The following is a 16,838-nucleotide window of genomic DNA, read 5'->3' on the forward strand; positions in this document are numbered from 1 at the left end:
AAGATTGGATAACCACTTTTTTATTAAACATTTTAAAATAGTTTTTACTTAATTTATTTTTACCAATAAAATAATTAAATTTTTGCATTTTGTTTCATTTTTACTTCTCACAGTTTTTTTTTTTAAAGCTCGATCAGATGTCAATAAAAGTACGCTACTACATCATTTTACTTAAATTCACTAAAAATAATTTGATGTTTCAGATTTGTAGTTTTTTATTTATTTATTATTTATTGCCCTTTGATTAAATGCATTTTTAACTGTTCTTTTAACGTCTTCATGACTAGGCTGGCGTACAAAAGTGACCAAACAAGATCTAATCTGGTTGATTTGTTTTGCAGACTTACTATAAACAGAAAGACTACTGGCGTTTCGTGTGGTGTGTGCGGTATCTCTGTCCTCATCTGGCCCGTCACGTGGAGCAGGTGAGTGTCAGAGCAGTGGATGTTTCCCTCGTGAAGCTTCAGGGAGACAGACGTCTGACTCCTCGTTCTCTCTCTAGTTCAGTCAGCTGGAGCCGGTGTTGAGCAGCGGTGTTCAGAGCGTCGGCGAGGGTTATAAAGCCGAGCGGTGGCTTCTACACAGCCTGCAAGCTCACATCTTATCTGCCCAGCTCAAACCGCTGCTGCAGCATAGGACAAACACACAGAAATATTACAATGGTAACTCAACCTTTGCTTACGTGTAGGTTTTTCCTGCTGATGTATGTGTGTGTGATAATTGTGTTGGCTGTGCTCTTCTGTAGACGGGGCCTTCCTGTTGAGTGAAGCACACGTGTGTGCCATGTTTCAGTGTCTGGAGGCCGTCGAGCAGAACAACCCTCGGCTGCTGGCTCTCATAGACACCGGCAGGGTGAGAAACTTGATTCATACTAGAGAGGGGTTTTCTTCAGTATGATGTGATTAAGCGTAACAGAGAAGATTCATGTGTCTTTGCCGAACACATTGATCCAAACATTGTTGGAAACTCATGTCTGAGACCCGGGCTTAAAGGGGTAGTTTAAAGAAATACTAAAGAACTAAAATTACTAAATGAAATAAAACTAAAAATGGAAGTAAAAAAACAACATAAATAAAAGCACCACATAATAATAATAAAATAAAATAAAAGCTAATTTAAAATATTAATCAGAACTATATAAAATATATAATGCTAAAATAACACTGGATGTACTGTATTAATACCATCACTGTCAAATATTGTACTTGCTTCGAAAATGTTATTTAAACTTAACATTGAAAAGCACAGATTTCTTGGGTAACTGAAAATCGCTGCCCAAAGGCATTGCCAAGATTTGGCTGGTTACCTTGGTTGGTTTAGTCCCGTCATGGATAAATAAATGTGACACTAAAACCGCCGGTAGATGGTGTTGTCTATGAGTGATTTAATTGAATCATTTATTCAAATGACTAGTTCAAAAACAGACTTATTCAGGAACGAAAGACAGCAGTGTTGATCTGAGATGCACAAATCTTCAGCACTGGCTTTGTTGGGAACAGTTTTCAATTGGCCAAACAGAAAAAAAACTAACAATATAATGTAATATCATATTCTCAAATTGTAGCTAGCTAACTAACTAGCTAAATTACATCCAGATTAAAAATAAATTCTTGGTTGACTAGTTATCATAGCTTGATTGGTAGACACCATAAACACACTATACCTAGCTAGCTAGTAAACTAGCTACATAATTATTATTATTTCTTTAAGGTTATTGTTTGACTTGTTAGTATAGATTATTTAGACCCTGCCAGAAGAAACTAAACTTCTTAATTCAATTTAAGTTAAACTGTCAACATGTCTAGCTAGCTAGCTAACTTCACGACATCTAGTTTGACTGGTTAACATAGCTTGTTTAGCCCCCTGTTTGTAGATAGAAAAACTGCACCATTTTCAATATAAGGTAGCTAACATGTCAACATTAATAGCTAGTTAAAAATTTTTTCAATGAATAATTGTTTGGTTGGTTAGCATTGCTCTGCTGGTAGAGATTATAACTACACCATCTTACTTCAATGTAGCCGTGCATTTCTACATGCGTGCATGTAAACTCCTCCTGTTTCTCTTGTGTTTTTCAAGCTTTCACGTGTGAAAGAGTCTCCGTTTGGTTTGCTGAAGAGTCAGAGTATGTGTGTGCTGCCCGGGGTCACAGGAAGCTGGAGGCCTGCAGACAGTTCGCAGTCCCGCCGGCTCACCACGTCCCAGATCTGCCTTACAGAGAGTCCCACCACCCCACAGTCCAAGAGCAGCTCAGGTCAGCAGGTCTCAGAGAACAACAGACTGCTCTGTGGCTACATTACCACACTAAATGCTTGCCTTGTTTACTCACAAAATGTGTTGGACAGAAAACAGTGTGTTATTTGGTGAGAAAAGGGGATGGAAGGTGGGCAGCGAGAAATGCCTGCGGTGTAGAAATGTGACCGTTCCTCAGTATCACAGTGCGTCTCTTTGTTTGTTGTTGTTCTTCAAGATGACTCTCCGTTCATCAGTACTCAGGGAGCTCCATGGGTGTGCGGCAGAAGACACCAGGACGCAGGAGTCCCCCAGATCTCCTTCACTGAGCCCGCCTCACCCGCTCCACCCGAGATCCGGGATTGTGTGGAAGCGGATCTGGATGACGGCCCGGAGTACCTGGCTATCGGTAATCTGGGGAAGCACAAGCGGCGCGACTCGTCCAGCTCCACTCAGAGCAGTGAGCACATGGGGACCCAGGGCGACGCCCACACTCCTTTGGCTCCGCCCCCACAGCGCAGCTGCTCCTTCTCAGGGTCTCAGAGGACCACAGGGCGGAGCTCGAGGGGCCACATCCGCTCTCTCTCAGACACCGGCGTCACACAGAAGCAGAAACATGGTGCGTACAAACAGTTCTCTAGAACACAGGCATCGTCCAAAACTAGCGAAAAGTAGCGAAACTACTAACGAAACAACATTAGCGACATATAACACAATATTACGTTTTTAATTGTTGAACTTTGAGAGTAGTGACATCCACGCCACGGTTATATCGATAACAGCACAGAGGAATTGTATGGTTGAGATCACTTTCAGAACAATATATTTATTCAGTTTTTACTGAAAGATAAAAACATTGACAGCCAATCTGGATCCATCCCACATTTAACGCACTTTAGCAGTCACAGTGAAAATGAACTGTACTAAAAATGTAAATGGTTTGCACTTTATAATAACTTTAACTTTTAATAAATATTACAGAATGTTTAACAGATCATTAGTTAATATATGTTCACAAACATGGCTTATATGCAAATAAAGAAGTAAACGCTGTTGTAAAAAAAAAAGCTGTTTTCCTCTTGAGCTCTTTGGTCTCGCTGTGGATCGGGGTGATGTTTTCTCTGCTTCAGCTCTATTCTTTCTCTCTTTCTTCTCTGTATGGAAAGGAGGGAATCACAGGAAAATCACCATTATTATCGAGGACCCCGTCGCAGGTTTGCAGTGGTGCTGCATCTCGTCCACCCCTTTGTTTCTGTCAGCCTTGCATGAATGACTTTTGGAAATTCATTTCATTTTTTCCTTCAGCTTTCGGCATCGTTCGTCAAGCTGTTACAAAACATTCCTGTCCCTTTCCATAATTTCTATGTAGAGAAATTATACACAGTTGTGTCTGGAAATGTTTTTATTTAATTTTCTCAGTTTCCTTTTATTTTCCTTTTCTAAATGTTGTCCATTGTTTTATCAGTTATAACCATTCAAGCACTATATGTTGTGTGGATCTCCATTCAGTTTATCATGGATTAGATCCTGCAATCCAGAAGAAACATTTGTTAGCTTCCTTATCCTAATTTTTTATGTGTCTGTGCGTAATCTGTATCATGTTTTTGTTTATTTCCCAGAATCTGTCGCGGCTACACCAATTTCAAAGAGTTGTGGTCCTTTCTCACCCCAGAGCAGCGACAGCAGCACCAACAGTTCAGTTTATATGGAGTCTAGTGAGTGACTGCATCTTTCATCTTTCTTTGGGTCAATGCCGTAATGCTTTCTATCTATTAATTTATTCCAAAATACATACAACATGCAATTCATGCTTACAGAGACCTAAATACAACACTTCTTTGAAGAGCATATTTTTATTTAGAATTTAGGATTTTTTTTGTTGGGTGGTACAATTGTCTGATGTTATGAAGAAAGAATATAGTAAAACAATTAAACTTATATTAAAATGTATTCAATTTTTTTTAACAACATACATTTTAACACTGCTTAAGTGCTTGTTAAGATTTAAAAAAAGCTTTTGTCCATCTAATCAAAGTCATGTGGTACAACCGACAAGTATCCGATATCTTGACCTTTTTATGATGGCAAGATTAGTTCAAAATGTCGTGGTACAACTGTACTGATATTTTAATGAAGAAATAAAAAAAAAAATGTAGTAGTTTGGCATGAAATTTCTATATAAAAACTGCTTATTGATATTTAAAAACATTTGTCCACTAAAAGTCATTTGGTGCAAAAAAAAAACAAACAAAAAAAACATGTTGTACAACATTTTGAAAAATGCAGAGAACAGAGTCTTAAAATATCAAATAATTTCACCTTTTATATCATGACAAGATTAGTTCAGCTTATAAAATGTCGTGGTACAACTGTTCTGAAATCATAATGAAAAGTGAAAAAACAAATGTTGTTATTCTTTATAAAAATATTTTATCGCAACTCCTCCACTGCTTATTAATATTTAAAAACTTGTTAGTATAATCATAGTGATGTGGTGCGACCAATAATCAGAATAAAACAACCTAAAATATCAGAAAATTACCTTTTTATGATGACGTGATCAGTTCTGATTGTAATTTGTCATGTGGTGTGACTCCAAAAAAAGCTGATATTTCTTAATTAATAATTTAGGATATTTGTAAAAAAAATAAATAATAAATTTTACTTGAAAAATATATATTTAAAAACATTTTTGAAAGTAATTAAGACTCATTACACTCATGCTTTTGAGGTGTAAGGAAAAACTATTACTTTTCACCTGGTGGTTACACCACATGACATTTTTAAAGTGATTCAAGCAAAACACTTCACACATAAAAATGGGATCAAAGTTTTTCAAAACAAACATGAATACAAAGTGTACATTTCCTAAGTGGATTTCCTTTTCTTCATCATGGACACTTGCATTCCTCATTAAATCATATTAAAATAACCGTCTTCTTAAACGTGTCTTCATGCTTCCAGACGGCAGCCAGAACAACGGCGTCCCAGACGGATTGTTTCGCAGACCGTCCGAGGGCCAGAGTCTGATCAGCTACCTCTCCGAGCAGGACTTTGGCAGCTGTGCAGATCTGGAGAAGGCAAGCGCAAACCCCTCGCTATGCTCCGCATCTCTCTTATATCTTGTATATGTCACTCCTAACTCACATACATATCCCATCACTGCAGGAAAACGCCCACTTCAGCATCTGCGAGTCTCTGATCGCGGCCATCGAGCTGATGAAGTGTAACATGCGCAGGCCAGAGGAGGCGGAGGACGAGGGCGACAGCGATACGGAAATCCAGCAGCTCAAACAGAAGATCCGTCTGCGCAGACTGCAGATACGCCACACGCGCATGAAGCCACCGGCCTCCTCTAGTAATCGTAAGATGAGACGTTTGCAATCAGGGAGAAATCAAATGCAAACAGGATGGATACAGTGTGAATCGTTTGCTTTTTCCCCACAGAAATCCCATCTGTGGATAGTGGTGGCTCACGGAGGAGCTCCCAGGATTCCTTTCACCCCTCTGACTCCGGCTCGGATAGAGATGTGGAGGATATTGAGCTCAAAGGTAGGCAGGAAGTGCATCTCTGATTGTGATGACCTCATTCCCACTCGTGATCCTATAATCATCCTCACGATTGATCCTCATTACCCATAATTCCATGTAATGATAAATGTGTTGGCATCCCAATCTCATGACTGATTTCTGAATGGTTATGCTCGTTGCTAATTTGTAACTTTAAATCAGGTTTTGTTTGATTTGTTTGTGTTTTAGCAGGAAAGAGCTGAATAGTCATTGTAGGTGTTATTATTCTTAATTCACTGGATTTCTGTACATAAATCAACTTGAAATCAAAATTTGTAGTTTATTCTAACACTAGATTCATATACAAAATCCTTTAAGAGTGGGTGCAGATGGTGTTCGGGTTGTGAGATGTTCTCTCCAGTTATGGGTGGGTAAAGTTTTGTTTTAATGGTCAAAAAGCTTGTAGCACTTGGGATTGTCACGTGACTGTATTGAGAAGGACATGCAACACTTTTAACATCCACAGTGTGGCATTCCCAAGATTTATTGAAATATTTGATTAGAAACAGTGTATTCTTAAAGGGTTAGTTCACCCAAATATTAAAATGATGTCATTAATAACTCACCCTCATGTTGTTTCAAACCCGTGAGACCTCCGTTTATCTTCTGAACACAGTTTAAGATATTTTAGATTTAGTCCGAGAGCTCTCAGTCCCTCCATTGAAGCTGTGTGTATGGTATACTGTCCATGTCCAGAAAGGTAAGAAAAACATCATCAGTGTAGTCCATGTGACATCAGAGGGTCCGTTAGAATTTATTGATGCATCGAAAATACATTTTGGTCCAAAAATAACAAAAACTACGACTCTATTCAGCATTGTCTTCTCTTCCGTGTCTGTTGTGAGAGAGAGTTCAAAACACAACAGTGTAGTGATATCCGGTTCACGAACGAATCACTCGATGTAACCAGATCTTCTTGAACCAAATTGAACTGAATCGTTTTAAACGGTTCGCGTCTCTAATACGCATTAATCTACAAATGACTTAAGCTGTTAACTTTTTTAATGTGGCTGAAACTCCCTCTGAGTTCAAACAAACCAATATCCATGAGTAATTCATTTACTCAAACAGTACACTGACTGAACTGCTGTGAAGAGAGAACTGAAGATGAACACCGAGACGAGCCAGATAACGAACAATAGACTGACTCGTTTGTGTCACTGTGTTCTGAAGATAAACGGAGGTCTCACGGGTTTGGAACGACATGAGGGCTAACCCTTTAAGGGTAATATATTTAAAATGTGTTGCTAAATTTTAATAAAACATTAAACAGTCATATGGTGCAACAAATAGTCATTTGGTACAACCAACATGCTCAAACACATTAAATCATTTAATAATACTAAGATTAGTTCTGATTGTAAAATGTCATGTGGTGCAACTGTCATGATATAATAAAGAAAAAATGATTTGTCAAAACTTCGTATGACATTTCAAAGAAAAATTTGGCTACAAATAAAGTATTTTTATTCTTATAGGTTATGTATCTCATTTGTCAAACATAATATCTTTTTTTTATTGCAAATATTATAGTCTAATATCATCTCCATATTTTTGAACCTGCTATAAAAAATTTTTTAAATTTTTTTGGGCTAATGAACACAACAGATATTTGTTCATATTTATTTTTATGCAGTTAATCTGAACTCTCTCTATATAAAAGTTTTTACTATATTTTGATTTGGAAAAATTCAGCCTTTGTGAACAAAAGAGACTATTTTCAAAAACATTTAAAAATCTTAGTAAAATGTTTTGATATATATATATATATATATATATATATATATATATATATATATATATATATATATATATATATAAAATGTAAATTTTATAATTTAATATTATCATAATTTAAATATACATTGAATATAAATTTTGAATAAGGTTAGGTTTCTGCATTGATGGATGGTGACCAGGACATTTGAGAAAGTAAATGTGGCCTGTTTCGGTTTCATGTTGTCTTTATAAACTGTACAACACCAGAAACGGGCGTCTGGTTGAGCAAACAGTCTCTGGTCTCTGTCTCTTAGATGGCAGTGATGGTCAGTCCCTGCTGGCGGTGTCTCAGAGCGGCCTGTCCCTGTCACTCGCCTCCCTCTTCTCAGGTACCAGAGACAGGGAAGCCGTGTGTAGATATGATGGTGGGATCAGAGGAGTCAGATGTTTTAGACTCTGTAGCGGTACTGTAGATGGTGGCTGTTCCTGCTTTTTCCTCAGCTTTGCTTGTTCCCCTCACTCGTGTCCATCCCATGTGTCAATATGCATGCCATATAAATCTCTTGTTTGCAATCCGCTGCTTTCTGGCTTTTATTTATGTTCTGTGCTATTAAACTGTGACCTTTAACACTGCTTCTTGCATTATGATGAATGTCTCTCGAAAGCATTCAAAATTATATAATATTATTATAAGAATGTATCATCTACCTTAATCACTTATGCTAGTGTTAATCAGTAAATCTAAAGAGTTCTTATTTTAATGCTTTCATTCATAGCCAGTGCCATGAATCACCTCTCTGTCTTCACCTGTCACCTGTCTTTCAACTTATGTAATATTAGGACACAGGGCATTTGGGAAATAAAACTGATCAACCTTTTGCTTAGTTTTACCCAACATCATTCTAATATTTTTTCTTATTTAAATCTTTAACACACACAAATAGTATTTTTTTTTTAAATATAAAAATTTACATAAATATAACAAATACTTAAGATTATATATGATTATAACTTTTATTAATTCTTAATTTATTATATAACACATTTACATCATATTATTTACGAATATATTTCATATATTCACAAAATATTTTATGGTTGAATTATTCAGAGTTCTCCAAATATTTTAGGGACTCGAACTGTTGCTCAGTCAAGCAATAATGTAAAAAAGCCAAATAATGATGTATTGGTTTGTCACTGGTATATAGCTCTTCTAATACAGTTGATCTCAGTGGAGAAACGTTGAATTGTTTCTTCTCATTGTTCTCAGATGCAGACATCAAACGCAGTGTGTCCAGCAGCAGATCCTTCCTCAGCTCAGACTCCATGTAAGCACATCTCAAATCGGTCTTTTTTTGGGGGGTGGGCAATCTTTTTGTGGTCATGACGTACAGAAATTGATTTGGGATCTGCTGTAATGTCTCTCTGCACAGCTCTCCATCCATGTTACAGTCCAACTCGGCAGAGTCAGTGGCGATGGGTCTCCTCAGACAGTTTGAGGGCATGCAGCTGCCCGCCGCCTCAGAGCTTGACTGGCTGGTTCCAGAGCATGACGCCCCTCAAAAAGTACCTTGCTCAAATATCCTTAAATCTGCTTGAATGTCCTTACTCAAATCATTTATATAAATAGAAAACAAAATAGGTCCCAAAATGGAACCCTGGGGAACCTCTTTAGATACATCAAGAAAATCTGATTTGATAGACTAATCTGCCAAATAATTTCTAAACCATTTCAACGTTCAGAAGTTCAGAGCTCGTCCGGCTGGTTGCAGAGCACAACGCCCCTCAAAATGTAAAAAGACTTCTCTATTTACATGCGGAGTCCAGAAACAAACTCTATGCAAATAAGTAATTTACGTCATCAGCTTCCTTGTGCAAAGTCTTTTTATGGATTAGTGGTCAACTGAGATCAGTTATTAATGAGGGATAATGATAATATTGGAAAATACCGGGTGATCTATTTATTTATGCCAAATGACACTACAGGTGAATAGGGTAAAAAGTTAACTAACATAAAATTTACACTGCACAGGTGGCACAGAAGCCCTTCTGAAGTGTCATTTATGTGTCTTTACACAGACTGTTTAATGATGTTCAGAGGTGGCATATATACATGTACACAGCAACTGCACCTTTACCCAATACTTTGATATATATATATATATATATATATATATATATATATATATATATATATATATATATATATATATATATATATATATATATATATATATATATATATATATATATACCTAGGGGCTGAGGAAGGTCAGAGCAGGCATAATTTAGTCTGGGGTTTATGCACCATTGCATCTTTACAAAAATTTAGAGCAGGCATAAAGCAGACTTAACTTCACCTTAATAGATGTCACCATACTTTCCTCAGCTGACTAATCACAGTGCATCAGTACAGTTGTTTTGTATTAATATCCTAAATTTACACTGCAAAGGTGGCACAGAAGTGCTTCTGAAGTGGCATTTAGCTGCCTTTACAAAGACTGTTTAATGTTGCTCAGAGGTGGCATAGATGCATTTACTCAGCAGTTACACCTGTTGAAGCTAAGATGTGTCAAAGCAAGCCTAGTTTAGTCTGGCTTTTATGTACCATTGCAGCTTTACACAGAATTTTGAGCAGGCACAGAGCAGCCTTAATTCTGCTACCAAATGTATACTACAAGGGTGGCACAGAGTGCTTCTGAAGAGGCAGTTAGGTGTTTTAACACAGAGGGCCCTATCATACACCCTGCACAATGCGCCACAAGGCGCAGCGCAAGTGTGTTTGCTAGTTTCAGTCCGGCACCATTCGCATTTTCCATCCAGCGCCACGTCGTTTAATTAGCAAATGCATTTGTGCCCATTTGTGCGCCCATGGGCGTGCTGGTCTAAAAATGAGGTATAAGACTTTAGACTTTAGACTAAAGGCGCATTGCTATTTTAAGGAGCTGAAAATAGACTGCGCCATAGACCAACTCAAACCTGGTTTAAAGTCTAAAGTCATTGGCGCAATATTTTGTTATTTAAAGAGAGGTTGGTAGAAAATGCACCTCTGAGCAGGTCCAGTGTGCGTTGACTTTGCTTATTACACACGAGGGATGCGCATCACACAAACATGACAATTATTAAAAACAAAAGGATTACAGTGTAAAAGGATATTATTGTGTAGGCAACATAAATATAAAGATGTAATGATGGATAGTCATTGTGTGTATTAAATTTAGACTACCTATTTGCAATTCAGCTTATTACTACTTATAATGATGAATGAAATTGGCTAATTAATTGAAAAATGTTGCCAATATTCACACTTTGCCAATATACACACACTTTACACTTTGCATTTAGATCGTTAAAATAGGGCCCAGACTGTAATTTTTTTTTATAATAGGTCCCAAAATGGAACCCTGGGGAACCCCTTTAGATATATCAAGAAAATCAGATTTGAGTCCAATCTGTCAAATAATTTCTAAACTATTTCAACGTCCCTGGTCCAAAACCAGCACTGCTAAGTTTGTTCAGCAGCAATTCATGATCCACTGAATCACTGTTCTGTTTTCTATCCAGGTCACCAGTAAGGTCATTTATCATCACCATAGCAGGAGTAATGGTACTATCGCCAGTTCTAAAAGCAGGCTTAATTAAAGGCATCTTTACACAGCCAAGTTAAGGCTGTTCTCTGCCTCGATCCAAATTCCTGCTCGAAATTCAGTGCAAAAACGTGACTAAATAAAGCCTGCTCTGAACCATCTTAGCCCAAGATATCAAAGCATACTGTTGTATTTGTATCTGTGTAAATGCATTTATGCCACCTCTGAGCAGCATTAAACAGTCTGTGTAAAGATGCCTAATGCCACTTCAGAAGCACTTCACCTTTGCAGTGTAAATGTGGCGTTAGTATGGGGTTGTTTTTACATTGAATTTTGAGCAGGCAGCTCGGGCTTGTAAAGATGATGCATTATATAATTAAATATGTACTAATTTGCATACCTTTCCAGAACAGAAATATGAACATTAGATAAAGTCGAGTTTGAAATGGTTTCATTTTGATGACATATTAGAGTTAAAGGTTTTCCATTCCATAAATTAGCAAATACTGTCAACAGACAGAACAAAAAAACATTTTCAAAAGTATGTAAACTCTAAGGATGTAAATGTACAGATGCAATTATATAAGTTATATAAATATAAGTGTCATAAAATAAATGCTCAAATGTTTGTTTTTTTAAAGAGTAACTAAACCCTCCACCCACTGGCAATTATTTGAAAAATGCTGAAAAGTGGGCAGAGCACAGCGGAGATAGAGGGGATGAACCGAGGGCGGGGTTGAGCGGGTGGGGCGTGAACCTGAGACCCGCTGTGACTAATTTTCAAGTCTGCTGGAAACCTATGCAGTCCAGCAGTGCTGTCACAAGCAGCAACACTACACCTACGTACCATCCTGACCACTTGTACTAAATAGAGATAAATCTATGCTAACTCTCCTAACTGATGCAATACTATGCTACTAACTAACTATTCTTCTAACAATACTAACGTTACACTAACAACTATGCTAATTAACTACATAGGCTACACAAAATAATCTAAATAACTATATAATTGCTATGCTAAATAGATGCTATAATAGTCTATAACGGTCGTTTTCAACACTAGCAATTCCAACTCCTGACTCGTACAGTGATTTTGACGGAACAAGATGGTTTTATACTGCCAGTGCCAGGGGCGTGGTCGCTCGTACCAGGGGTGTGGTGAGCTGGAAACTGCTTACGTCACCTGCCACCGCAAACATCCAATAGGAAAAATCAACTGCAGTAGCCACCATTCAACCTGAAGAGGGCAGCACTCAAGACGTTTCTACACCATATATTGTAGAATTAAAACACTTTATACTCAAATGTCAAAAACGTTGCTCGAATCAATGAACAGCACTAATAAAGCCCCATTCTTATATATCATTAACTAAAAAAAGTTGGTTTAGGGTTTAGTTACTCTTTAATGTTTTCTATCCACTCGTCTGAAAGAAGTAAGCAAAACAGTCTAAAATCTCAAAATGTAAAAGCGCATTAAAAACAAAAACCTTGTAGTGTCTTGCATTAAATTTGAGTTCTAATTAAAAATGTCTGAATTTCTGCTTTTTTTTTTTTTTTTTTTTAGCTCCTTCCAATACCAGATTCTCTTCCCATTTCACCTGACGATGGCGAACACGCTGACATTTACAAACTGCGCATCAGAGTTCGAGGAAATTTGGAGTGGGCTCCTCCTAGACCACAGATCATCTTCAACGTTCACTCTGCTCCAAAGTTAGACCATCACCATCAGTGTTGAGCTTAATTTCTTTCATTACATAATTCTGTAACTTATAAATGTCTCCACTGATCCTATCAGGAGGAAAGTGGTGGTGGCGAAACAGAACTACCGCTGCGCTGGCTGTGGCATTCGCATCGATCCAGGTACACAACACATGTGTGGTACAAATACAGCTTGATTTACTTGAGTGTGGGTTAACGCTGGTGGTTTCTCTTTGTAATAGACTACATCAAGAGGCTGAGGTACTGTGAGTATCTGGGCCGCTACTTTTGCCAGTGCTGTCACGAGAACGCACAGTCTGTAGTGCCAGGAAAGATCCTCAGGAAGTGGGACTTCAGTAAAAGCTACGTCAGCAACTTTTCCAGGGACTTGCTGGCTAAGATCGCAGGAGATCCTCTCTTCAACCTAAACGACATCCACAGCGCCCTGTACAAGAAAGTCAAAGCCCTGGAAACAGTGCGCGTACGTAAACTAGTTTAATGATAACGTTTGTGTATGCACATTTTATTTGTGATTTGTATTGTTTCCTTAATGAATGTACTCTTTCTGGTACAGGCATTGAGGGAACAGTTGTACCACATGAAGAATCTCTTAAAAACGTGCCGTTTGGCTCAAGAGTAGGTGTTTTCCCTGCACTTTTTGTTCGAGGCAGCAGTGAAGGGCACTGCGTCTCAAGTCTCTGTTCTGTTGACAGGGTGCGGCATCAGTTTGACACTCTTCCTGGACATCTGACCGAAGACTTTCACCTGTTCTCTCTCAGTGACCTCACGGCTGTCCGCAGCGGCAGTCTGGCACCAAAGCTGCGTGACCTGCTCCGCCTCGGCTCCAGACACATCACGGACTGCGTGGTGAGGAACCATTAACACACCGTTTGATAGGAGTTACATAACATGCATTTCATTAGGTGTCTAATATAGGCAATTAATATTTCATTTAGATTTGCAAATGATCAGTTTCAGATGATCGGGTTTATTCATTCTTCTTCTCTTGTTGTTCTCCCACAGCTCTGCCAGGCCAAGGGCTTCATTTGTGAGTTCTGTGGAAATGACAAAGACATTTTCTTCCCCTACGAGCTCGGCAAGTGCCTGCGCTGTGAAGGTGAGCCTCTTATTGATTGGTATCTTATTAATTCATGCATTTATTTAGTTCAACATTTTTGCTTTTTTTATGTATGCATTTATTTCTACACTTCTGAATTTCTGCGTTTATTTCTGCATTTATTTATTCCAGAATTTATTTATGCATGTTTGTATTCATACATTTATAGTTTATTTCCACATTCATTTTTGCATTTATTAATACATTTATTTATGTACACATTTATGCAAGGATTTAAACATTTATTTATGCCTTTTATTCATGCAATTATTTATACATTTTTGTACACATTTTCTCATTTATTTATATATTTATTTATTCATGGATTTATTTATACATTTATGCATTTATTTCTATTTTTAGGCATGTATTTATTCCAACATCTATGCATTTATTTTTTAATTTTAGGCATGCATTTATTCAAACATCTATGCATTTATTTTTTAATTTTAGGCATGCATTTATTCAAACATCTATGCATTTATTTTTTAATTTTAGGCATGCATTTATTCAAACATCTATGCATTTATTTTTTAATTTTAGGCATGCATTTATTCAAACATCTATGCATTTATTTTTTAATTTTAGGCATGCATTTATTCAAACATCTATGCATTTATTTTTTAATTTTAGGCATGTATTTATTCCAACATCTATGCATTTATTTTTTAATTTTAGGCATGTATTTATTCCAACATCTATGCATTTATTTTTTAATTTTAGGCATGCATTTATTCAAACATCTGTGCCTTTATTTTTTTAATTTTAGGCATACATTTATTCAAACATCTATGCATTTATTTTTATGCATGCATTTATTCATAAAATTATTTATTTCTGCATTTATATATTAATGTATACATTTATTTATTTATTTATTTTTATACAGTAATACATTTTATGCATTTTGTATACAGTAAAATTAAATTCATTAATGTGTTAATGCATAAATACTTAACTAAATGTATATATATTTTTTTACAAAATACTGCATTTGTTTTTATGCATTTATTTATGCGTTAATTTATTTAACTAGACTGCAATGTACACTCCCATGTTGTGGTGGTTGGTTGTAATGGTTGGTCTGTTTCTTGTTGTGCAGATTGTCATGCGTGCTATCATAAGACCTGCTTTAAGGGAGGGAAGGAGTGTCCTCGCTGTCTGAGACTCGCTGAGAGGAGAAAGCGGATGGCTTGCAAGAACATGGAGGAGCAGGAGGACAGAGAGGCACACGAGGCCAGCGGGACCTAACACACAATGCCAGTAAGATTTAACAAGAGCACAGCACAACAGTGAATGTAGGGACTGATTTTCAGCCATGTTTCTTGATTCACGTCCCAAATAAGCTGCTCTTAAAGTCATACTGACTACAGCATAATGGATCATTAACGCTAAAGACTTTTATATGCAAGGAAAATGTTTCTGCTTTTAACAACTGCTGCCTTCGGATATAAAATGATATCCTGTTTTTTTACTATTTGCCATGTTTTTGTTTGTTTGTTGCCTCCGTCCTTAAAAATCCAATTGGTTTTAATCAACAGACTGTCGTCTCCTGTGTCCTAAACTGTTTTTTGTGTAGGGATTTGTGTGTCTTGTTCTTGTCTGTCTGCTCTCTGTTGGTTATATTGAAGCGTTTAACCTGTTGCGTGCCCCTTTAATGGCTCTTTGTTTGAGAGAGAGAACTGAACTGGGCAGCTGAGGTCCAGCGGGTTTTGCACAACCTTTGTTTCCCGAGAGGTTTCTAGAAGTGCCAGGTTCCAGCTTACTGTGTTAATGATCAAAGCTACTAAAACAAAAGGCCTCATTCGTCAAATGCGAGCCAGAAGAATTTGTTAATTTGTAAATAAATAAATGAAATTCAGTGCAAAAATTGACCTCATTTAAAAAAGCTACAAATTTCAAATACATTTTTTTTTATGTATAAATGTCCGTTAACGATTGAATCGTAAATTGTCAAATTGAACTGAATGCAACGGTTTTGTGCACAATTTAGACTGGTATTTCTTATGGTTATTCATAAAACAGTTCATGCATAAATTGTTTTGGTTTTGCAAACATTTTAACCAGAAATGTGTTCTGCTCATTTGTAAAAGCATTTTCGCTGAAGGTTTTGCTCATGTTTCACAAATGAGGCCCAATATTGGTCTTTATTTTTAAATTTAAAGGCCTTTTTGCTTTAACATTTTGCACCTAGCTAAAAATTGCACTTTTTATATTTTTCTGTTCCTTGTTAGTCAAATAATGTCTTGTTGGTTCTTTAATTTGCACTAAGTTTGATATGTTTGTTCACTAAATAATTTTATTAATGTTTGAGCCAAAACGTCATTTCAACATCTCGCATTCAGTCCAAAATCTTGAACAGTGACCTATTCTTGTTCCGTGGAAAAATACAGTGGTACCAAAGTGTTACTGTATTAAAAGTTTATTGTAATAGCCAATTGTATTACATGTATACAGGACCCAGGTTAGTTTGGGAAGTATCTTAATGAAAATCTATTCAAAAGCCCATGTGTTTGCTGCTGTGAGTAAATATGAAGCAATAACAACTATGTGCTACTCTGCCACAAGAATTAAATGACTTGAATGCACTGACCTTAAGTATATCACGTTGAATGAATGAACAAACTTGATTTTGTGTGGTTGCTTATGAGATATAATATTAAGTTTATAACTTTTCCTTTGATCCTGCTGACAATGTGTCCACTTGAGCTTATTGTTGTAAAATTACTGAATTGCCTTTTTTATTCAGGGGCTTTTGATGCACTATTTGAGAAAATGTACATATATAATTTCTTATCGTTATGTAAATATATGTATCTGAATTAAAGATATTTCGACTGTCTTGATGTTTTTGAGTCATAATTGTATTGTTGTGTTAGCCAGGTCTTTTGGTCTCTACGCTAGAGATTGGC

The 16,838-nt window shown here is 36.8% G+C and overlaps 1 protein-coding gene across 4 annotated transcripts in view; it reads left to right on the forward strand.

Annotated features, from left to right (window-relative positions):
• The window catches only part of LOC113065166 (run domain Beclin-1-interacting and cysteine-rich domain-containing protein-like), a 42,430-nt gene that overhangs the window by 1,974 nt on the left and 23,618 nt on the right, over window positions 1-16,838 (forward strand). The window contains exons 3-22 of one of the 4 annotated variants that reach the window (XM_026236395.1): window positions 342-425; window positions 503-662; window positions 746-852; window positions 2,080-2,254; window positions 2,471-2,851; window positions 3,399-3,446; window positions 3,852-3,947; window positions 5,197-5,312; window positions 5,401-5,596; window positions 5,680-5,784; window positions 7,836-7,910; window positions 8,792-8,849; window positions 8,955-9,087; window positions 12,676-12,821; window positions 12,907-12,971; window positions 13,052-13,290; window positions 13,384-13,445; window positions 13,523-13,676; window positions 13,833-13,926; window positions 15,029-15,189. In XM_026236395.1, the coding sequence (XP_026092180.1) occupies window positions 342-425; window positions 503-662; window positions 746-852; window positions 2,080-2,254; window positions 2,471-2,851; window positions 3,399-3,446; window positions 3,852-3,947; window positions 5,197-5,312; window positions 5,401-5,596; window positions 5,680-5,784; window positions 7,836-7,910; window positions 8,792-8,849; window positions 8,955-9,087; window positions 12,676-12,821; window positions 12,907-12,971; window positions 13,052-13,290; window positions 13,384-13,445; window positions 13,523-13,676; window positions 13,833-13,926; window positions 15,029-15,177 (2,643 nt within the window). In that variant the 3' untranslated portion in view covers window positions 15,178-15,189. Of the gene's footprint in view, window positions 1-341; window positions 426-502; window positions 663-745; window positions 853-2,079; window positions 2,255-2,470; window positions 2,852-3,398; window positions 3,447-3,851; window positions 3,948-5,196; window positions 5,313-5,400; window positions 5,597-5,679; window positions 5,785-7,835; window positions 7,911-8,791; window positions 8,850-8,954; window positions 9,088-12,675; window positions 12,822-12,906; window positions 12,972-13,051; window positions 13,291-13,383; window positions 13,446-13,522; window positions 13,677-13,832; window positions 13,927-15,028; window positions 16,769-16,838 lie in introns of those variants that run through there. The other 3 variants (XM_026236394.1, XM_026236397.1, XM_026236396.1) reach the window with 3 other exon arrangements.

The sequence above is a fragment of the Carassius auratus genome, chromosome 47 (assembly GCF_003368295.1).
Source record: "Carassius auratus strain Wakin chromosome 47, ASM336829v1, whole genome shotgun sequence".
NCBI classification, from domain to species: domain Eukaryota; kingdom Metazoa; phylum Chordata; class Actinopteri; order Cypriniformes; family Cyprinidae; genus Carassius; species Carassius auratus.